Source organism: Microcaecilia unicolor, chromosome 2 (genome assembly GCF_901765095.1).
Source record: "Microcaecilia unicolor chromosome 2, aMicUni1.1, whole genome shotgun sequence".
NCBI lineage: Eukaryota > Metazoa > Chordata > Amphibia > Gymnophiona > Siphonopidae > Microcaecilia > Microcaecilia unicolor.
Genome location: NC_044032.1, coordinates 571,569,862 through 571,593,720, shown reverse-complemented (window position 1 = coordinate 571,593,720; position 23,859 = coordinate 571,569,862). Strand labels below are relative to the sequence as shown.

Below are 23,859 nucleotides of genomic sequence, written 5' to 3'. Positions count from 1 at the left end.
CCCAAGGCACCTGTCAAGGGAAAAAAACCAGGGCTTATGAAATCAAGTTCCCAATCCACAGCAGAACACTGCATCCTGTCCCAGGAATTTTAATTTGCTCAGGAATCTCTGTCTTAGATCTTCTTTTTCAATTGTGAATTCACTGATTCAGTCAACCGTCCCCAGGCCTTCACACTACAAACATCATCAATCTATATAAATGACAAGTGACCGACTCACCTGCAAATGCGCAGTAGAGCTTGAACGTTCAGACAGCAACAGTCCAGAGGCGGGGCGAGCAGGGCCGGTCTTAGGGCGAGGCTACTGCATAGGGCCTCACGTTCAAGGGAGCCCCACGCGGCGCGCCTGAATTCCGCCCCGACCGGCCGTCCAGTTCTAGTCCCCCTCCCTCTGAATTTTAAAAGTCATCTAAGTTACGTCATCGGGGTTATGGCGGCAGGCGGCAGCAGTGAAAAGCGTTCGAGCTGCTCGGCGCTTCAGGAGCCTTCCCTGTCTCAGCTGTGGTCCCGCCCTTGCGGAAACAGGAAATGAGGGCGGGACCACAGCTGAGACAGGGAAGGCTCCTGAAGCGCACAGCTTGCAAGCTTTTCACTGCTGCCGCCTGCCGCTGTAACCCGACGAGGTATAATGACTTTTAAAATTCAGAGGGCGGGGGCCTTGGAGCTGGGAGGGAGGCCTTGGAGGAGGGAGGGAGGGAGGAGGGAATGGGGCCTTGGAGCTGGGAGGGAGGGAATTAGACTTGAAAACAGAACAGACCACCAATACTCGCCCGTTTTAACGGGCTTTAACGGCTAGTATTTTATTAAAAAAAAATTCAGTGCAGATATTTGTGGTGGAAAACAGATTGCTAATAAATGCGAACTTCATAGGGAAGGGGGGTAACTTTTAATAAAGACTTCTCTGTGTAAAGCCTGCTTTATGTGAAGAAAAGAGCTTTTGCAAAATGGTGCAACTGCATCAGTGTATAAAATGTAAATCACAGAAAGAGTGTGCCTATTTTTAGTTAATCTGCAGGTAGGCATTCCCAAGGGCATACTTTGAGCTGAAGGGGGTTGCAATGTACACGCATAGAGTACATGCACAAATTTATACCACCTTTGGAACAGGTATACATTTGTACCTGAACATTTGTGCACTATTGGAGGTAGGCTTAAGATAGATGCTTTTATGGACAGATGTCCTGTTGTCAAATTACCCTCTTTCCCCTGATTCTATAATATGGTGATTACATTTACATGCTGAATTGCTTGCATAAATTTATAGACTCCTAGCACTTATGCAGGTAAGTGCACAATTATATTATGAGTGTAAGTGGTGGCTCAGTGCTGTTCTATAAACAGCATGCACAACTCGCTTAGGGGTCCTTTTACAAAGCCGCAGTAAAAAGTGGCCTGTGGTAGTGTGGGTGCGTGTGTTTGGCGTGCGCTGGGCCATTTTTTACCGCGGCTGGGAAAAAATACATTTTTTAATGGGGCAATAAATGACCATACACTAAAATTAAAGGTAGCGCACAGCTATTTACTGCTTGAACCCTTACTGCCACCCATTGACTTAGCGGTAAGGGCTCACACGCTATTTGTGTGGTAATCGGGCAGTGCGCGCCAATGTGGCCTTGCTGCCGATTTACCATTGGGAATGCCCCTGTGGTAGAAAATTATGTTCTACTGTGGGGAAAAAAGCACACGCCAAATTTGAAACTAATGCAGGGCGCCTGCACTACCCCTGCAGTAGTGTTGATTTGGCGTGTGCTACCCACGCATTAGCCGTACCACTGCTTAGTAAAAGGGCCCATTAGTGCATAAATGTAAGGGAGCTTTCACAGGGAGGAGCATGGGCAGGACCAACATTTACGCACATAACTTGTAGAATACTTTAAGTTGCATGCTAGACTGACGCATAACTGATTTGTTTAGGTGTACCCACTTAGGAATGCTATTGATATGGTGTAAGTGGGTGCTTAAATGTAGGCACATTGATGCCAATTTATGTTAGATTTCTATATAATGGAATCTTGGTGCCCAGATTCTGTTATAGAAGTAAGGACATAAGAACATAAGTGTTGCCATATTGGGATAGACTGGAGGTTCATCAAGTCCACTATTCTGTTCCAGCAGTGTCCATTCCAGGTCACAAGTACCTGACAGTATCCCAAAAGAGTAATTTTCCCCAAGTCCACCTTAATAATATTTCTTGGACTTTTCCTTTAGGTAACTATCCACACATTTTTTAACCCTGCTAAGCTTTTACCGCATTCTTTGGCAACAAATTGCAGAGTGTAATTACACGTTGAGCAAAGAAATGTTTTCTCTGATTTATCTTAAATTTACTACATAGTAGCTTCATTGCGTGCCCTCTAGTCCTTATATTTTTGGAAAGAGTTAACAAGCGATTCATGTCTACCTGTTCCACTCTCTTTAAAGAATACTTGCATTACACCCAGTGTTCTGAGAAGGCTCGCATTTGCACACTCGTATACTTGATATATGTGTTGACGTCATGGGTGCAGGGACATTGAGGAAAATTGCAGCGGCAATCAAGCAGCCAACCTTTTCACCTGAAGACACCCTCTTTTTTTCTAGGCTCAGGTTGCCCAGGTTAGGGAAGTTGTTCTCAGAGTCGGGGCACAAGAAGGACTACCTGCTCCTAAGGAGGGCTTAGCAGAGGCCCCATAGGAGATTCAGTTGTCAGGCTGCTGTCCCTAGGGAGATGTGGAAACAGAGGGGTAGGGCACAGAGGAAGATTCTAGGTGGGACAATGCAGCAAAGAATATCACTGGTCCTTAGCTGGAGGAGGAGATTAGAGGAGGACATTGCCATAGTAATAGCATGAAACATTGAAAACCAAAATGCCTTGCCAGGGCTGAGGTTGCTGGACTCTGACAAGATCTTAGAGGTGAGAGAGCTACTGAGGATGAGGGTATGGCCATTCTCAGGGTCATTGCTACAAAGCTCCAGACCCTTAACCCGCACTCTGGCCTCCACTCTACCCCAGCTGCTAGCACGCAGATTGCCATGCAACAGCTCGTCCTTCAGCTCACCTTGGCAGTCCCTGCCACATTCCCCATCCATCTTGAGCCCACCTCGTCCCACCCAACAGCAGTGGTGTACTGGGGCTGTTCCCCTAGTCTTCCCCAATTTTTACAGGGATGTCAGGGATCCATCAGGGGTGAGTAGAGATGGTCTCTTTCTCTCCAGCTTGCTCCATCTCCACCCCAGGTGTCAATGTGCATGTACAGTAGGGGGGAAAAGTAAGGTGATCACAGTTGGCCAGTATGTTCCTCTCAAGTGCAGTGAGGGTTATGGTACTGCTGGGGAGCTGACTATGTTGAGCAACCTCTTTTTATGTGGGCTTTGTGCCACTTATATCTCCATTCTTTTTTAAGGTCCTCCACATTGCGGTTTTGATGGATTATTCTGTTAAGGTAGATGCCATGCCGCAGTGTTCTTTTGGAATTGGTGCTGACTCATGCCACCACGTATGTCATGTTTCATCACAGTGCATTTAAGTTACCTGTTTTAGACCATATTCTTTGGTGTACTTTTTTTCATTTCTCCATAAATTTTATATCCTCTTATTTTATTCATCTTGGTATCCAGTCATAGTGCAGTATTTATGTTCAGTTCCACTATTTTTATGATAATGTGTGTGTATATATATATATATATATATATATATATATATATATATTATCTATCTGTTGTATGTTCAAAAATTTCTCTGTTTATATTTTTTTAGAATTGACCCCTGAGGCAGGCGTTGTTTTACGCCAAAACACGCCCCGTGTCGGGTCATTAATAAAGCACACTTTTCTTTAAAAAGCCCTCTGGGCTTTTTTCTGGATTGATTGTTGTGTACTTTGACCCTCTCCGTTGTATGCTGGAGCACCATACCTAGAAACTTAGAAAAATGAAGGCAGAGACCGTATGGCCTATGCAGTCAGCCAGTCCGTACCATTTACTATCCCTTCTTATCCCTTGGAGATTCTGTGCAATTGTCCCAAGCTTTATTAAATTCAGATACAGTATTTATCTCTACCATCTCCACCAGGAGGCTATTCCCAACACCTTGTGCCCACACTGGTTGATGAAGAAGGGGGAAATATTGGGGCCATCTGGTCACTGTTGTGTTAGCAGGGTTAATTTACTTTTATCACTGTTACTGTTATATACAAGGAGGGAAGGGCAGGGAGGGGGCATATATGCATATGCACACAGAAAAAAATAACTAACTTTCTCACAAGAAATGTAGATAGGCCTCGGCCTTCCTCTAAGGGTGCGGCGGTCCACTCCTCTTACAGACCTCGCTTCCGTGAAGCTCGAAGGTACCGCCCAGGGCATTCTGCTGGGTTCACTTCTCATGTCTGTTTTCAGCAGAGGAACTCCTTTCGCTCGGACAAATGTTCCACAGCCACTGGCTCAAGGCCTGGAGTTCAGGGGCGACCCTCTCAATGATGGTGCGCCGGTCCTCTCCTCGAGTCCTGTCATCGGAGGACATCTTTCCCTCTTTGCCGAGGAGTGGGCCAACATTTCCTCAGATCAGTGGGTCTTGGACCTGATCAGAGACGGTTACAGAATACAATTTGACGCCCCTGTAAGAGACGTGTTTGTGGAGTCCCGATGCGGTTCTGCCGCCAAACGGGCGGCGGTAGAGGAGACTTTACAAGGTCTGATCCAGATAGGGGCCATGTCCCCGGTACCTCCCGCCGAACACGGCTGCGGCCGCTACTCCATCTACTTTGTGGTGCCACGAAAAGGAGGGTCTTTTCGCCCTATTCTGGACTTAAAAGAATTAAACAAGTCCCTGAGAGTGCGGCATTTTCACATGGAAACCCTGCGCTCCGTCATTGCGGCGGTACAGCCAGGAAAGTTTCTCACGTCTCTGGACCTGAAAGAAGCTTACTTGCACATTCCAATTTGGCCCCCGCACCAGAAGTTTCTGAGGTTTGCGGGCAATAGTGGCTTTAGGTTTGCGGTGATGGGAAAGCATTTCCAGTTCCGGGACTTGCCTTTTGGCCTCGCCACAGCTCCCCGCACCTTTTCGAAGGTTATGGTGGTAGTAGCTGCCTTTCTAAGGCGAGAGGGTATTCAGGTTCACCCGTACCTGGACGACTGGCTCATTCGAGCAAACTCTGCTGCAGAGAGTCAGCATGTAACAGCCAGAGTGGTCTCAGTACTTCAATCTCTGGGCTGGGTCGTCAATTTGGCCAAAAGTCACCTGACCCCCTCGCAGTCTCTAGAATATTTGGGGGCCAGGTTCGACACAGCCTCGGGGTATGTGTACCTACCCGAGCAAAGGCGGTGCAAGCTTCAGAATCAGGTCCGTCTGCTCCTGAGGATGCCCCGCCCGCGAGCTTGGGACATTGTCCAGCTGCTTGGATCGATGACGGCCACTATGGAACTGGTGCCCTGGGCGAGAGCGCACCTGAGACCTCTACAGTATGCTCTACTCCAAAACTTTTCTCCGGTATCTCAGGATTACCAATGCAGACTCTCTTGGCTCCCTGTGGCCCGACTCAGCATGGAGTGGTGGCTCTCAGACAGCATGCTGCGGCGAGGAATGCCGCTGGCGCTCCCCGATTGGTGTCTAGTGGTGACAGATGCCAGTCTGAAAGGCTGGGGCGCACATTGCAAGGGGAAGCATGCCCAGGGTCTATGGACACCCAAGGAATCGGAGTGGTCCATCAACCGCCTAGAGTTGAAAGCGGGGTTTCAGGCGCTTCTGGCCTTTCAAGTGACCCTGGAAGGATTGGCTGTCAGAGTGATGTCGGACAACACGACAGCAGTGGCCTACATAAATCGATAAGGCGGCACTCAGTGCAGAGCTCTAGCCGCGCAGGCCGAACAAATTTGCCACTGGGCCGAGCTGCATCTACAGTTTCTGTCGGCAGCTCACATTGCAGGTCAGAGCAACGTGCAAGCCGATTATCTAAGCAGGCATCAGATCGATCCAGCGGAGTGGGAACTTGCAGACGAAGTGTTCTTGCAGATATGTGCCAAGTGGGGCAAGCCCGTGATGGATCTATGGCGACAAGCACCAATGTGCTTCTTCAGCAGACGGAGAGATCCTCGCGCGGCGGGGTTGGATGCCTTGGCTCAACCCTGGCCTCCGGGCCTACTGTATGTGTTCCCTCCGTGGCCCTTGATAGGGCGAGTGCTCCTGCGGATTTGGCTGCATCCATGAGAAGTGGCTCTCGTCGCCCCGGATTGGCCCAGGAGGCCTTGGTATGCGGACCTCCGACAGATGCTCGTAGAGGATCCCCTTCAGTTACCTCTGGTTCCCAACCTGTTGTCACAGGGTCCGGTGACCATGGAGGACGCCGGCCGATTTGGTCTTATGGCCTGGCGATTAAGAGGGCGCAATTGAGAGGCAGAGGCTATTCCAATAAAGTAATTACCACTCTCCTGCAAGCCCACAAGCGTTCCACTTCCGTGGCTTATGCCAGGATTTGGCGCCAGTTTGAAGTCTGGTGTGCTTCCAGAGAGATCACACCCCTGCGGGCTCCTGTCTCGCCGATTCTGGACTTTTTGCAGGATTGTGTACAAAAAGGCTTGGCCTATAATTCCCTGCGGGTGCAAGTGGCAGCGTTGGCCTCCCTGCGTGGCAAGGTTGAAGGCGTGTCTTTAGCTGCTCATCCGGATGTGGCACTGTTTCTTAGAGGGGTGCTTCAGCTCCGTCCTCCTGTGCGTGCACCTTGTCCAGCTTGGAACCTGGGCCTAGTGCTGAAGGCCCTTCAGGGTGCTCCCTTTGAACCGCTTCGGCGTGCTTCAGAGAAAGATTTGACACTGAAGGCCGTCTTGTTATTGGCCATTACTTCGGCGAGACGGGTGTCAGAGCTCCAGGCGCTGTCCTGTAGAGACCCTTTTCTGCAGTTTTCAGAGTCCGGGGTCACGGTTCAGACCGTGCCTTCCTTCTTGCCTAAGGTGGTTTCAGCGTTTCACCTAAACCAACCTATTTTCTTGCCCTCCTTTGTCGAGGAGGAGTTTCCAGAATCTTTTGGGCAATTGCACCTGTTGGACGTGCGCAGGACTCTGCTGCAGTATCTGCGAGTTACTAACTCTTTCAGGACCTCTGATCATCTGTTTGTTTTGCTGTCAGGTCCTCGCAGAGGGTCTCCAGCGTCTAAAGCCACTATTGCCCGCTAGCTTAAAGAATCTATCTTTTCAACTTATTTGCTTGCCAGCCAGCCTCCGCCTGATGCCTTTAAGGCGCATTCCACTAGAGGAATTTCCTCTTCTTGGGCTGAAACTGGAGCACTCTCTCTTCAAGAGATTTGTAGTGCAGCAACATGGGCTTCTAAGCTCTCTTTTGCCCGACATTACAGGCTGGATGTGGCTGCCAGGAGGGACGCCCATTTCGGAGCGCAAGTGCTGGCGCGTGGTGTGGCTTGTTCCCACCCTATCTAGGGATTGCTTTGATACATCCCATCTGTAATGGCTGCATCTGCTTGATGACAAGGAAGGGAAAATTAGGTTCTTACCGTGATAATTTTCTTTCCTTTAGTCATAGCAGATGCAGCCATGATCCCTCCCTGTCTGATGCTATCTGCTGTAAATCTATTTCAGGTTCTGGTCGTGTTTCCTGGAGATTCCGTCCTTGGGAGAAAGTCGGAAAACAGTCTTCAGGATTCTTGTTCAATTAAAGGAGGATGACTTAATTCCCTCCAGTTTCATGTTTTGGAGGATGAGTTTATGCCCTCCTGGAGGATGAGTTTATTCCCTCCATTCTGAGTTAATGCCCTTTGTTGTAGGGCCATCGTTCGCTGTGAGGAAAGCTCATGTTATTCCCATTGCGGTTTGCCATACTGCTTTGGAAGCTTCAAATACTGAAGAAAGGCAGTGGAGCAAGCTGGTATGAGGCACTGAAAAAAGTGTGCTCTCTATCTCCCTCTGCTGGTTGATGGACACAACCCATCTGTAATGGCTGCATCTGCTATGACTAAAGGAAAGAAAATTATCACGGTAAGAACCTAATTTTCCCATGTTAGTGCATCGAAAAAACTGAACATATATGCTTGCTTTTCCAAAATTCTATAAAAGATCAGTCATCATTATCATATCAAACATATACTTATGAAAACGGTCTTGAACCATTATCAAAAGGAAATAAACGGCACGTCATGATGTACTGTAAACAGTTGACCTAAAAAGAACCTGACTCACCAATCTGTCATACAGAAGGATGCTAAATAACCAAATATACTTTGTTAAGGCAAATGAAAGAGCTAAGACATTGGCATGAAATGCAAAGGCACTATAATGTCCTCGTTTTTATTTTCCATTCCTTTCCTAATAATACCTAGCATTCTACTTGCTTTTTTAGCTGCCGCCACACACTGAGCAGAGGGTTTCAACGTATCAATGATGACACCTAGATCCCTTTCCTGGTCGGTGACTCCTGATGTGGAACCTTTCATCATGTTCCGCTTTCCCACATACATTACTTTGCACGTGCCACATCAAACGTCATCTGCCATTTGGATGCCCAGTCTCATAAGGTCGTCTTGTAATTTTTCACAATTCTCTTTTGATTTAACGACATTGATTCCTTAGCATCCCTCTGGACCAGCCCAGGTTTGGACTGATGGGTTGTGCATGCCTTTCAGCAGGTGGAGACTGAGAAACTTCTGACTCTAGAGAGCCAATAAGAGCCCTGGCCATGTGACCCTAGCCTTAGTATTTTCTCAGTCACCAGCAGGCGGTAGAAGGTGAGCCCATTAGTCTCTCTCTCTCTTTCTCTACTTTAAAAAAAAAAAAAAAGTAAAATAAATTACCCTTCTGTGCCTGGGGAATCCAGTGTAGAGGCTTGGAAGAGAGCAATTTTGTTTTTCATCTCCAGCTTTAACAACTTTGAATAATTTTGTGTCATCAGCAAATGTAATTACCTCATTAGTTACTCCCATCTCTAGATCATTTATAAATATGTTAAAAAGCAGCAGTCCCAGCACAGACCCCTGGGGATCCCTACTATCTACCCTTCTCCATTGAGAATACTGGCCATTTAACCTTACTCTTGGTTTTCTATCTTTTAACCAGTTTTTAATCCACAATAGAACACTTTCTCCTATCCCATGACTGTCCAATTTTCTCTGGAGTCTTTCGTGAGGTACTTTGTCAAATGTCTTTTGAAAATCTAGATACACAATATTGGCTGACTCACCGTTATTCACGTTTGTTCACCCCTTCAAATAATGTTATTCACGTTTGTTCACCCCTTCAAATAAATGTAGTAGATCCATGGGGCCTTGTCTCATTAATCCATGCTTTTGAATATGCTCTGTAATAATGTTTTTTATAATAGTCTACCATTTTGCCCAGCACCGATGTCAACACATGTGTGCCAATGTGATGGTGTTGATGAACCGCGCTTAGCGCAGAACTGCCTTTCATGCACCTAAATAATGCATTTGTGCCCAAATTCTGCACCTGTTCCAAATGAGGGAGTTTATTTTATTTATTTTTTATTTATTGCATTTGTATCCCACATTATCCCACCTATTTGCAGGCTCAATGTGGCTTACATATTTTTGTTAACATTGTCATTACAGGGTGACAGATACATTTATGTACACAGTTGTATTTACCAGGGTACAGTATGTGTTTTAGCATTATGGGAAATGTTCTAAGACGTGTATTAACTACATAGTCCATGCATTCTTGTGTGCTTTTCTAATTCAGGGAAAACATTTTTGTCACACCTGGGACAATTCTAGAAATAGGCATTTTAACAATTAAGCTCAATTCTGTAAATACAGACATAACTTACATAGCATGTATTTGTAAGGTGGATGTACAAATGGGTACATAAGTACATAAGTAATGCCATACTGGGAAAAGACCAAGGGTCCATCGAGCCCAGCATCCTGTCCACGACAGCGGCCAATCCAGGCCAAGGGCACCTGGCAAGCTTCCCAAACGTACAAACATTCTATACATGTTATTCCTGGAATTTTGGAGTTTTCCAAGTCCGTTTAGTAGCGGTTTATGGACTTGTCCTTTAGGAAACCATCCAACCCCTTTTTAAACTCTGCTAGGTCGGACGCTCACGACGTATAACTTGTAAACTACTGTAAGTGGGATAGGAGACAAGGTTCTGGTGTGGATTAAGAATTGGTTATTGGACAGAAAACAGATGGTAGGGTTAAATGGCCATTTCTCTCAGTGGAGGAGAGTGGAGTGCTGCAGGGATCTGTACTGGGACTGGTACTGTTTAACATATTTATAAATGATATGGAAATTGGAATGATACAAAACTGTTCAAGGTTGTTAAAACATGTGTGGACTGTGAAATATTGCAGGAAGACCTTAGGAAATTGGAAGACTGGGCATCCAAATGGCAGATGAAATTTAATGTGGACAAATGCAAGGTGTGATGTACTTTGGAAAGAATAATCCAAATTGCAGTTACCTGATGCTAGGGTCCACCTTGGGGGTCAGTTCTCAAGAAAAAGATCTGAGTGTCGTTGTAGATAATATACTGAAATCTTCTGCTCAGTGTGTGGCAGCGGCCAAAAAACAAACAGGATGCTAGGAATCATTAGGAAAGGGATAGTGAATAAGACCAAAAATACTATTAATGTCTTTGTATCATTCCATGGTGAGTCTACACCTTGAGTACTGCATTAAGTTCTGGTCGCTGTATCTCAAAAAAGATATAGTGGAATTAGAAAAGTTTCAAAGAAGAACGACTAAAATGATAAAGGGATAATGGAGCTCCTCTTGTATGAGGAAAGGCTAAAGAAGTTAGGGCGCTTCAGTTTGGAAAAGAGATGGATGAGGGGAGATATGATTGAGGTCTACAAAATCCTGAGTGTTGTAGAACGAGTAGAAGTAAATCGATTTTTTACTTGTTCCAAAAGAACAAAGACTATAGGGGACACTCGAGGAAGTTACATGGAAATAATTTTAAAACAAATAGGAGGAAATATCTTTTCACTCAGCTAATAGTTAAGCTCTGGAACTCTTTGCCGGAGGAGGTGGTAACAGTGGTTAGCGTATCTGGGTTTAAAAAAGGTTTGGACAAATTCCTGGATGGAAGGTGCATAGTCTTGCTATTGAGACAGACATGGAAAGCAACTGCTTGCCCTGGGATTTGTAGTTGCCACTATTTGGGTTTCTGTCAGGTACTTGTGACCTGGCTAGGCCGTTGTTTGGAAAACAGGATACTGGGCTAGATGGACCATTGGTCTGACCCTGTATGGCTACTGCTTTTAAGGTTTAATGGTTCTTAGTCAGGATCAAAGAAAACCTAACAACATATGGCTGTACAACAAATCTGGACAAACACAAGTGGTTACATCATAACAAGCAAGCATGATAGAACAATAAACAGTAGAACATCTGTCAGCAATAACCCGGTGACACTTGATCCTTTTTTTATGTATACAACTAGTAAAAAAGGCCCGTTTCTGTCTGAAATGAAACGGGCACTAGCAAGGTTTTCCTCGGAGTGTATGTTTGAGAGAGAGTGTGTGTGAGAGATGGAGAGTGTGATAGTCAGAGAGTGTGTCGTAGAGAGTGTATGTGAGAGACAGAGTGAGTGAGTGCCCCTCCCCCTCCCTTTATGGTCTGAGGCCCCCCTTCCACCCCCACCTCCTCTCCCCTGCCCTCCTCCAGCCACCCATGTCCAGCGACCCTACTCTCCCCCTACCCCTCCTCCAGCCACCCATGTCCAACAACCCTGTTCTCTCACCTGCCCCTCCTTCATCCACCCAGGTTGTGTAACCAATTCTTCGGGGCAGGCAGGAAAGATCCCCGGTCCTGCCTGCCTGCTGCTGGTGCTGGCACTGATGCTCCCCCGCTGCCGGATCGCTGTTCAAAATGGCCGCCGAGACGTCCAATGGCGGACTTGCGAGACTTCTGCTGAAGTCTTGGAGGCTGCTCTTGTAAGTATAGGTGGCCATTTTGAACCTGGGTGGATGAAGGAGGGGCAGGTGAGAGAGCAGGGCCATTGGACATGGGTGGCTGGAAGGGGGGGCAGGGGGAGAGTAGTGTCGCTGGACATGGTTGACTGCAGGGGACAGGGGGAGAGGAGGGTCGCAGGACATGGGTGGCTGGGGGGGGGCAGGGGAGAGGAGGGTCATTGTTTGATGCGCCGCTCCCTGCCACTTGCTCCGCGTGTTTCCCTACTCCTCCCCCTGCCTGGGAATCAGCTGTGAGTGACGTCAGCCTGGCTACGGAGCCTAGCTCAGCAACTCCAAAGGTGCCACGGACACAGGCAGACACATTAGAACGTTGGTGGTGAGAATTATTATATAGGATAACCCTCCCTTTGCTTCCCACCCCACCACCCCAGTTTCCATTCGGTTTTATCAAATGTTCAGCGTCACTCCCCTCCCTCCTCTACCAAAATCTGCCTCGTCAGATTTTTAAGGTGGCCGGCGTTTGGACTCTTATAATCCCAGGCCATCTTGAAAAAGATAACATCCAATACTCCAGTTCCTCCCTTACCCAATCTAAAAACCCCTAAACAATCCTTCACATAACAGTACCCACTCATGCAACACTCTGATACATATTCAGTACAGCACTTCTAGCTTTATGGGAGAGTATTTGCAAATAACAGTTCCAGATAGATATGAAAGCCCTTCGTCCCTTTGGAGAACTCCTTGCAGCCCTTGCCTCCCACAACTTGAGAGCATGCAATCTGTTTCTCTAATTCCAGAATGAGGGAGGCTCTTCAAGTACCCAATGCTTGAGTATGCATTTCTTCCCCAATGCATAAGCTTTACTAAGAAATTAATGGTAATTTTTATCCAAAATCCCATTTGCCTCCCATTTTATTCAGCAAATCTCCCTTCCAAGAATATAGTACACATTGATCAATGTCTGTAAATATCGATGAAGCAATCTCCAAATTGTTTGGATGCCACTGCATCGTCAAAAAGCATGAAAGAAGGTATTGTCCCCCCACTGACATTTGAGATATTGACTAATAGGCACCCAACCTGCTCTCGCTGCCTGATATTGGGATATATAGGCCCTGTGGAGTATTCTGTATTGATTTTCCTTAATTCGGCATTCTCAGCCTGCTTTGGGATAGCTTTAGTTAATTTTAAAAAATCTGCCCCTGTCAGTTCGAACCCAAATCTCTACTCCAAACCTCCTGAAGAGAACCATACTCCGGGGGGGGGGGGGGGGGGGGGGGGGGGAGAAGAGTGATCAAAACTATATGTAAACCTGATATTGAAACCTGACCAAGAACATCTCCTTGTAAAAAAAAATCTTGAATTTTCTGGCCTAGCCTCATATTCAGAGACTCATGATCTAAGCTGGAATAATAGTGGTGCAACTGTCTATAAGAAAAGTAATCCTTATGAGTTAGGGAAAGCCTCTGTTGTAGGTCCTGAAAGGAATACAAGACACCTTCCTCATTGCAAAGATGTTCAATAGAATAATACCCATAGCCGCCCATCGTTTAAACAGACCGGATTCCAGCCCTAGTGGAAAATCTGCATTACCCCTGTATGGCAGTAAGCCACTAATATTCGGGTTCTGATCCCAACACTTCAAGAGAACCCGCCGAATGCCTGTCAGTGATTGCAGCAAAACACTCACGACAAAAATGAGGCAAGTTTTGGTGTAGGCATGCAAGAGATAATTCAGATGCCAAAGTTCAAACAAAACCCTTTCCCACTGTGTAGAAGTAAACTGCTTTGTTCCAAACAACCAATCCCTAAGGTGCCTCAGAAGGCAAGCCTGATTGTAACTCCTAAGGCAAGGTAGACCTAAGCCTCCCTGCGGCCAGGAATCATGAAGATATTCTAGATGCATTTTCAATTTCCTTCCCCCCCCCCCCCCCCCCCCCAGAAATTTCCTACACAGCCTATGTAACAATCGCAAGTCTTTCTGCAAGAGGCGTAATAGTAAAACTTGGAGAACATAGAGCCACTGCAGAAAAATAATCATTTAAAAAAAGATTTATCCTGCCCATCAAAGATATAGGTAACTGTAAATGACTCCATTTCTCAAGATAAAGCTTGGTATCATTTAACAGCCTGTCCACATTCAAGCGATACAGTCCCGAAGTCTCCATAGTCAACAACACCCCCAAGTAATGAAAAGATTCACCAACCCATCTTACTGGATAGAGTCTTTGCCAGGCCGCTCCTCGATCCCCCTCTCTCTGCAACGCTGAGCTGATTTTTTTTTTGTTTCATTTGTACCCCACACTTTCCCACTCATGGCAGGCTCAATGCGGCTTACATGGGGCAATGGAGGGTTAAGTGACTTGCCCAGAGTCACAGGGAGCTGCCTGTGCCTGAAGTGGGAATTGAACTCAGTTCCCCAGGACCAAAGTCCACCACCCTAACCACTAGGCCACTCCTCCACGAGATTTATCTTTAAACCTGAGAAATCCCCAAATTTATTCATAGATTCTAACAAAACTCCCATTGATATTTGGGGGTTGAACATATGCACCAACAAGTCATCAGCGAATGCCACTTTCTTAAAAGTATTTGCTCCTCTGAATATCTCATATTAGGGGATCCAACTCAAGGAGCTGAATCTTAACCTGTACATTATGATGGATTCCATAGAGACGTCTCAGGCGTGTAACTTCCCTTTCCAAACAAAGTAGCTCCCTGTCCCTAGCCTTCTTTTGATGACTAACATACGCTATAATCTCTCCCCTGAGCACTGCTTTAGCAGTATCCCAATACAGAACAGGACTATCCATGTGAGCAGCATTAATTTCCTTGAATATCTGGTATTTCTGCAAGATAGTCTAGAAATCTTCTATCCCCGTAGAGATGTACGGGGAATTTCCACTGGTAATGTCATGAAGATGCCCCTGGGAACTCCAAGCTAGTGGAGACTATAGCATGATCGGAGATCTTAATAGGTCCAATCTCCACTTCCTGTACTATTATAAACAGACAAGAAATAAAAATGTAATCCATTCTGGACATGTGCCCGAGACAAATGAGTACAGTCCCTTTCATCTGGGTGCAAGATACGCCACACGTTCACCAAGTCCATGACTTCACACAGCATTAGAATACCCTGAGTCTTACGATAAAAGCTGCTTCCCGTCCCATTAGATCTGTTTAACCTCGGGTCTCCCACTTCATTGAAATCTCCTCCTATCAGAAAAGGGACCCCTTCAAAACTCTGAAGATGATTAAGAAGTTGCTTATAGAAGACTTTACTGTATGTATTTGGTGCATAAACATTACATAGGAGCAATGATTGGCACTCAATAGTGACATGAACCAGCAGAAATCGCCCAGCATCATCATGAATAATTTTATGAGTAACTAGCTTGATCCCCTTCCGAACTAGTATAATGACACCAGCCTTTTTGGCCCGTGCCGGGGATTCAAAATAGGAACCTGCCCACCATTGGCATAGCTTTTGATGCGCCTTAACAACCAAGTGTGTGTTTTGAAGGAAGGTTATAGATGCCTTCTGTCGGTTTAAGGCTTGGAAGTATTTTTTTTACGCTTAATCAGGGAAGAGATACCTCCCACATTCCAGGTCACTATTTTAAAGGCATTGTGTGATAGCATTATTCAAATGATACCAAGAGTTGATAACCATTCTTAAAGGGTGATTAGGTCATCCCAGCCACTACCCCCACCACCCCATTCATACCAACTTCCATTGCATGTACTCCCATTCCACAATCTAAGGTTCCCTGCTTAGGTCAACCCTCCCACCCCTCCAAATCCAAACCCAGACCCCATCTACCCCCACCCCTCCCCTCTCCTAAAGACCACCATAAGGTGTACGACTTCTGTACCCCCTGACTACAAACTCAAGTTGTAAAGTTAGCATTTCCCCCTCCTCTTTTTTTTTTTTTTTTTATCTAACACAGAGGCAATACAGAATGTCACAACCAGAGAAGTCACAGGCGGAATACTGTAAATCTCAAGTCATTTGGAGGTGCTCGATCTATCTCATTCCAGTTGATCCACAAAAGCTTGGGCCACATCAACTGTATCATAATATTGGAAGGCTCCATTGTGTTGGATCCACAGCTCGGCTAGATACAGTAAGCTTAAAATGTACTTGCAGCTTGTGTAAATGGCCACAAAGCAGAGAGAATTGTTTACGCTGAAGAGAGACTTTAGTAGAATAGTCTTGAAAACACAAGATTTTATGTCCTTCATAGTCCAAGACTTCACCACTTCGGAGAGCAGACAATATCTCCATCTTATGATGATAATGAAGCTGTCTAAAAATGACTATCCTGGGATGTTCCGTAGGTGGTCTCTTGGGACCCAGTCGATGTGCACGTTCTATGAGCAAAGAGCCAACCGTACTTTGTTGTTGCACAAATCTAGGGAACCAGGCTTCCAAGAAACCCTGTAGTTCTGCTTCGTGAATCGATTCTGGCAAGCCAACTAGTCTCAGGTTGTTCCTACGTGAGCGATTTTCCAAGTCTTCAACCTTCTCCAAGGAAGTAACCTTGTCTTGAAGGCTTTTGATTTTCAATGAAGATGCCTGAGTTGATGTTTCTACCTGTACGACTCGCTGTTGAACCTCCTGCAGATCTTTGGTGAAAGTATCAAATCGATGTTCCATGCCATCCAATTTATCGATAATTTGTGGCCTGTTCCACAGCCTGGCGGACCTCTGCAACTATTTCTGACGCCCAGGCGGAGCCTACTGTAGGCGAGGGAGGGGCACTTTTCTCTGCCTTCTTCACTCCTTCGTGATTTTTCTCCGTGTCTTTCCTGGATCCACGGGCAGCCATACGGATACACTGCTCTCCCTATGCAGCTCCAGTACTCCAGTGCCACTCCTCAGTCAAGAGTTTGGCAGACAAAGAGGAAAAAAAAAATACACACCCCTCTCAGTACTGCTGACAGTCCATACAGAGATCAGCCAAAGAGGCAGCCTGATTCTATCCTCCTCGTTGAGAGCTCAAGAATTAAACTTGATCCGGGCTAATGGAGCAGAATCTCAGCAGTATTCAAGCTGGATGCTGCCCATCTACGTGCCTCAGATCCCAGAGCATCGGCTTTACCTTGGGGGAATGGCTCACCAGAGCACCAGTTCGTTCTGCGGCACTGGCCACCTCCAGACAGGGTCACCTCGCCTCTTCTAGTGCCCAGAGGTCTGCTGAAGCCTGCTGCCTTACTCCGCTGTGTTTGAACGTCAGACGTTCATTCTGGACCGCCGCTGCAACTCCGATGGGGGAGGGCACAGGTTCACGCCGCAGATGGCTCTCCCTGGCGCCTCCAAGCATCAAATCAGAGCGTTCCTAACACCTCCAGGTAAAAATGGAGGGCGAGACCTGGGGCAGCGTATGGGAGAGGGTTCTGGTTGCTAAGTTTGGGGCCTGCAGTCGGGGGTTGCCGGAGCTCATCTGAGAGTGGCCATCTTGGCTGGTAGCCCCACTGGAAGTCCGTTCCCCCCCCCCCCCCCCCCTGGAATGGCTACTCTTATGTTATGTTCTTATGTTCTAAGTTAGGCATATATCTCTGACATTTAGGCACCAATACTCCAGCTCTGTGGCTGGCAGAAATGTTTACACCTATCTGTTACACATGTATTACGTTATTACGCTGGTATTTTGTAAAGGAAATGAGGTGCCCACATTGCTTTATAGAGTAGGGTCCTAATGGTTAGTGCAGTGGGCTTTGATCCTGGCAACCTGGGTTTAATTCCCACTGCAGCTCCTTGTGACCTTGGGCAAGTGACTTAACCCTCCATGGTCCCAGGTACAAAAATTTAGATTCTAAGCCCTCTAGGGACAGAGAAAACACCTGCATATAGTGTGTACAGCGCTGTGTATGTCTTTGTTAGATTGTACAGCGCTGCGCAACCCTGGTAGCACTTTAGAAATGTTAAATAGTAGTAGTAGTAGAAATGATTTAGCAGTTGTAGTAGTTAGTAGTACTGGGAGGGTGCCTTGTTAAAGAATTGCCCCGCTAGTGTCTTTTATTTCTAGGTTCCAATGTCTGCAATTGTTCTTGATGAAACATTTGTTAGAAGTGTTGTTGTCTCCCTCATTGGCTAATTTTCTCTGACTGTGGTCTTTAATTTTAGAAATAAAATAAGACTGGTAGCACTATAGAAATGATTTGTAGTAGTAGAATAAGTGTTCTCCTAAATGTAAACCCAGCTTTTAAACCTTTTCTTAAGATTGAGGTGATAGAAATTTCAATAAATGGTCTTCACTTTTCCCAGTATTGGTTCTCCATTGCTTCTAACTTACAATTTTGTTTTTGTTCACTTTTTTCTAGATTTCTTTCTCCAGGTGATAGATTATACAGAACGTTTTAGAGATGCACCATTGGCGAAACTTTGGTTAGGAACTATTCCACTCTTGGTATTGTATCATGCAGACGTTGTGGAGGTGAGTGTGCAAGGTTTATTTTTAGTTCATGCTCTGCAAGTCTGTGGAAAAGACGGTGAAAAAAAAGTCAATTTTATCACACAGCAAGTTTTCTGAAACAAGAGCTTTAATCTATCTCATGAGATACCTGAAAATGTGGCTGTTCTAGACAGGGCTGGTATTATGGGGTGGCAACCAGGGCAATTGCTGTGGGCTCCCACTTCACAGGGGCTCCAAACCTGCCTCGAGCTGAAGGACGTATAGCCTGAAGGTAGGCTTTGGAGCCCCTTCCCAGTGTCTGCCCTGGGCCCCTGTATGTCTGACACTGGCCCTAGTTCTTAGAATGATTGAGTTAGTCTAATTGATGCTGCTTGATGAAGAAGTAAGAGAATGGAGTTAGGATGTGGCTTTTATGGAATGGGTAGGGGGAGTATTGGCAGGAGGATATATGTTTTAGTTATTTCTATGTTTATTATTATTATTTGTAATGCAACAAATAATAATAATTAATGATTTGATGAATTGCCAAATCATGGGAAATCACATATTGATGCGATTTACAAAATATTACATATCTATCTAATCTATCTATGTGACAGGACAGATCCCAGGCACACCAGAAAACAGACATGCCCCAAATTAGCTTTAAAAAGCTACAGGGGAAAGCAGAGGTGTCTAAAACGTAACAAATAAAAACTGTAATAATGTGATTTTATGTCTATTCATTTTAATGTGTAAAATTGTCTCAAACTCCTTCAAGGGGTGAAGCAGGGAATAAATGCCTATTTCAATTAAATTAAATTGAGAGTGATTGCCTATTAGTGCCAACTAGGAGGGCAATATTAATGTCTAGAAATGGGCCTGAGACTTTAGCTCACTTTATGTAGACAGCTGTAGGCATATAGACAGCTGAAATGGTTTCATACGGTAATACCTTGTGATCTCTATTAACCTGAACCAGATGTGAACACAATACTAGAGTCTCATTACACATGATCCAAACCACTGAATCTGTTAACTACTCCCAAAGATATATAGGTAATTATTTTGGGTCTGATTCACCCACTGAGGTCTGGTCTTTCCCTTGGGGTGTAATTTGATAAGATTTTGTTCAACACTGGAAAGGTAACTCTAAGCTTTCCATCTACGTTTGGTAGAACAACTTATTGTTTAGGAAATATTTAACATTTAGAAAATCTATTATGAATGAGAAACATCCATATCAGTATGTTTATGATACTGTATTGTAAAATTGGATTCTTACAACAAATTACTTTCTTATGCATTATTCTTTGCTATGTCTCCTATACTGTTTATTGTAAGCCAAATTGAACTCAAACTTGTTTGGGATAATGTGGGATATAAATGTCTGAAATAAATAAATAAAGACATTATTTCTTGTACTTTGGGGGACTCATTTTCAAAACAGAAAAACATTCAAAAAGCGATACAAAGCAGTAGATGGATTTTTTTTTTTGAGAAAATGTCCAAATTGCTATTTTCAAAACATATTTTTAAAACGTTTTTTTTAATGCAGTTCATCTAAATCTCAAGGGGGCATGTTGGGGGTGGGATTTGGGCAGTCCCAACACCTGGACATTTTTGTTTTGTTCCATTATGGCAGAAAAATGTCCAGGGCTATTTTTGGCCTACACCTATTTTTATCATGACTAATAAATATTCCATAGCGTCCCCAGATCAGTCCAGAGACTTGTGGGTTATGTCCCTCCACTAGCAGGTTAGATAGAGAGAACACTATAGGCAAAAGCTGGATCCACTCTATATCTTCTCCAGTCAAGTCTGCAGAGGATCCAGGTTTTACCTATGGATGTAGGGCAAGAAATGAAGAAGAAAGGAGGAAAGTAAAGAAATAAATGGAAAGGAAGCCCTAGAAACGGAGTTTAGAGAACAGATAGAGAGCAGCAGAATCAGAGACTGGGACCAACGTGATCAGAAAAACAGTCACCAGACAACAAAGGTAGAAAAAATCATTTTATTTTCATTTTATTGTTTGGAATAAGTCCAATTTGAGAATTTTCATCTGCTGTCTTATTTTGCATTGTACAGCAATATGTTTCTTTCTGTTTTTCTGGTGTTGTGCTGCATGCATGCAGAATCTAGCTTCTTGGGATTTCAGGTTAATTTTTCAAGAATTTGAAGAGGGGCTATCTCTGTTCTGGATGTGTGACTGCAAGGCCAAGTGTCTGAATAGGGATCTGTTTGTTAGGTTCAGAGATTTTGATAACATATTGTTTCAGTTTTGGCATGTCGGTGTTGGCATGAGTTGTCCAGTTCTTCCTCGAGTGGGACTATGGCTCTTTACTTTTGGGTGTTTAGGAACACTTGGTGGAGCAGAGCATCTTGACCTCACAGTGCCACATCCTTTATAATGCTATTTTGCTCATCAAGAAATTGATTCTGTCCTATTGGGTAGCAGAAGATTCACCACCACTATCTGCAGCTATGGTTTGTCAATATGAGGGAAATGGCCTGTTTTGAACTTAGGACCTATCAGCACAGTAGTCCCACTGTCTCGCACAGCTGATGCTAAATGCTGTGGTGCAAGTTTTTACACTTGTACCCTGCAAGTACTTAGACAGTAGACTCATTTTGCACACCATTCATTTTCGATTTAGTATTGCTCTAAATGTTTTATCTGACTATTGCAATAAAATATATTTTAAAAAACCAAAACGAAAGAAAGGTGAATATAGTCTATTTCTTTTTTGGTGGTGGGGGAATATTGGGTTACGTTCAGTCAGCACACCTAATCATTTTGAAAAGTTGGCTCCTATGGACTTACCTACAGCCTTGAATAAACTGATTACCTGTCTAATATCAATTGAATTGTAAATTGAAGTTGTATATTTTAGCAATTCCCAGAGTGAATTATTGTAGCATTTGATTATGTTCTTTGTTGCAATGTCTTCATGATGAGCTCACTGAAAATTATTAACCTTTATAACCTCCAAACAATTTTCGTTTTTCACAGGATGTTCTGAGCAGTTCCAAACATATTGATAAGGCTTATGTATACAAATTTCTAGAGCCTTGGCTTGGCACAGGACTACTAACGAGGTACGTTAATATAAGAATGAAGTCTTGCTCTCCTGCTCTTTTAAGCTTTTTAGGGGCTCCTTGTAAAAGCTGAAACATTTTGGAACTCATTTTCAGAGCACTTAGACTTACAAAATTACGTGGAGGGGCATTTTCAATACGACATCTAAATCCAACTTTGGATGTTTTGCTGAAAATGTTCAAAAATCGAGTAGTGAAAACAACTGTTTTCAAACTAGAAAAAAAGTCTTTTTTTTATGGCTATTTGCTAGATGTGTTTGTGCTCTGTGTGTTTCTTTTTGGTCTATTTGAAAAAAAAAAAAAAAAAGATACAAACGCACAAAATCAAGTCATTGAGACGTAGGAGGAGCCAGCATTTTTAGTAGACTGGGCACACAAACATCCTAGGAAAGTAGTGGGGCACCCTAGGGGGCACTGCAGTGGACTTCACATAAAAGGTCCAATTACACATCTCACTGTGGCTCCTTTATATTGTATAATGAGCCCTCCAAAACCTACTGTCCCCAATTGCATACCACTATAATAGCCCTTATGGCTGCAGGTTTCACCTATATATGGGTACAGTAGGGTTTTGGTGAGTTGTGAAGGGCTCACACTTTCCACCACAAGTGGATGGATTATGGGCCTAGGCCCTCTACTCCATGGACCTGCTTACTGCTTTCTAGGACTGCTATAACATCTGAGCTTGTCATAGAGGCTGGTGTGTACTGTTTCTTTTTCATTTTGGGGGTGGGGGTGGGAGGGGGTCAGTGACCACTAGGGGAGTATTATTTGTTCTAAAAACAGGTCCAGCTCAAAACAGTTTTAATCCTGGGCATTTTTGTTTTGTTTCATTATGGCTGTAAAACATCCAAGTCTTAGAAATGGCCAACTCCCGCCCTTAACACTCTCCCTTGAGATTTGAATTCACTGTAAATGAACAGCATAGAAAAATGACTAAAAATAGGTTTTGAAAATACTGATGTTTTTGTGAGAAAAACGTCCAAATGCTACTTTTTATTCCACTTTTTAGACGTTTTTCTCTTTCGAAAAGCCCGTAGTAGCTTATGGAACTTTGTAAGTCTAAGTGCTTTGAAAATACACATCTTTATCATATAAATCTCTTAAAATTAAAAACTGAACATTGACTCTCACCTGTCTTATTCTCCTTACAGCCCTCATCCCTGTAGCATTCACGCCCAATTCTCTGCTTTCTCCTGTCTCTGATCAAGTTCTTCACTGCCTTTAGTTCCCCCAAAATACTAGTTTCTCTTAAGTGTAGACGTTGATTTTCTTTCCTGTTGCCCAGTTGGAATGGTATTGAACATGTCCCAAAACATTAGGATATACTTGAACAAAATAGTAGAGCTAGAACATAAATTACTCTGTTATGTACTACTTTTCTTCTATGTTTAGCTGTGCTGTGCTGTAACTAGGACTTTCTCAAAGCACTTCATTAATACAGCTGTCAATTTTGAGCTTTTACGATTATTTTTGTTGCAGTAAATATACAGATTGAGATTGGTTATATTTTCTTTTTCCAGCCAAAGATTAAAAATCTTTTGCAAGAACATTATTTTGGAAAATCTTTTGCAGGTAATGTTCTGACAATATAGTGATGAACATGTAATGGTGGACAAAGTAATAGCAAGTGTTCTCTGCAAATTAAACATCGTTGAATTTCATAAACAATTCAGTAAAAAAATTCCATTTGATAGTCAGCATTTTTCCTTAAGGCACAAAGCAGATTTTATAAATATACATAAAGATAATAATTAATCCATAATAGGAGCCCACATTTCTGATTAGTACACACCATCTTTTTTTATATAGCACTGGAGAAAAATGGCGTTCCAGGAGAAAGATGTTAACTCCAACGTTCCATTTCGCAATTCTCTCAGAGTTTCTAGAGGTCATGAATGAACAGTCCAGCGTGCTGGTTGCTAAACTAAAACAGCATCTTGATAAAGGCAAATTTAACTGTTTTATGGATGTCACACTTTGTGCCCTTGACATAATCTCTGGTAAGTGAAAGTGATTACTCTTTCTGTGACTGAAATAGTGATAGTGGGTAACTGAGACTGTTTTTTTTTGTTGTTTCAAATTTGCCACTTGGTTTCAACCAAAAATGAAACTGCCCTGCTCCTGAACCACAGCAAACTCTGCTCCCACTCCCCTCCCCCTAGAGCAATAACAGCCTCCACTCCCTCCTCTGTTTGGACCCAACCGTTGGCCTGTCTGCTGTACCTTAGAGTCCCTAGTGGTCTAGTGGCTAGTCAGGACGGGAGCGATCCTCAGTCACTCCTGCCTGTGATGTCTCCATCATCAAAATGGATGCTGTGAACTCCTTCAGCAGTCTCAAGATAGTGGCAGCCATTTTGAGATTGGAGCTGGCATGGGCAGAAGTGATATGGAACCCGAATTATAGCTGTCATGCAAGGTTCCACGTTAGGAGTCACCAACCAAGAAAGGGGATCTAGGTGTCGTCATTGGTACGTTGAAACCTTCTGCTCAGTG

General features: G+C 44.3%; 1 protein-coding gene across 1 annotated transcript in view; it reads left to right on the top strand.

The window, feature by feature from the left end:
• Positions 1 to 23,859, top strand: part of LOC115461567 (cytochrome P450 4V2) — a 170,193-nt gene that overhangs the window by 60,500 nt on the left and 85,834 nt on the right. Inside the window, exons 2-4 of the mRNA XM_030191477.1 lie at positions 18,194 to 18,306; positions 21,278 to 21,363; positions 23,176 to 23,366. Of these exons, the coding sequence (XP_030047337.1) occupies positions 18,194 to 18,306; positions 21,278 to 21,363; positions 23,176 to 23,366 (390 nt within the window). The remainder of the gene's footprint in view (positions 1 to 18,193; positions 18,307 to 21,277; positions 21,364 to 23,175; positions 23,367 to 23,859) is intronic.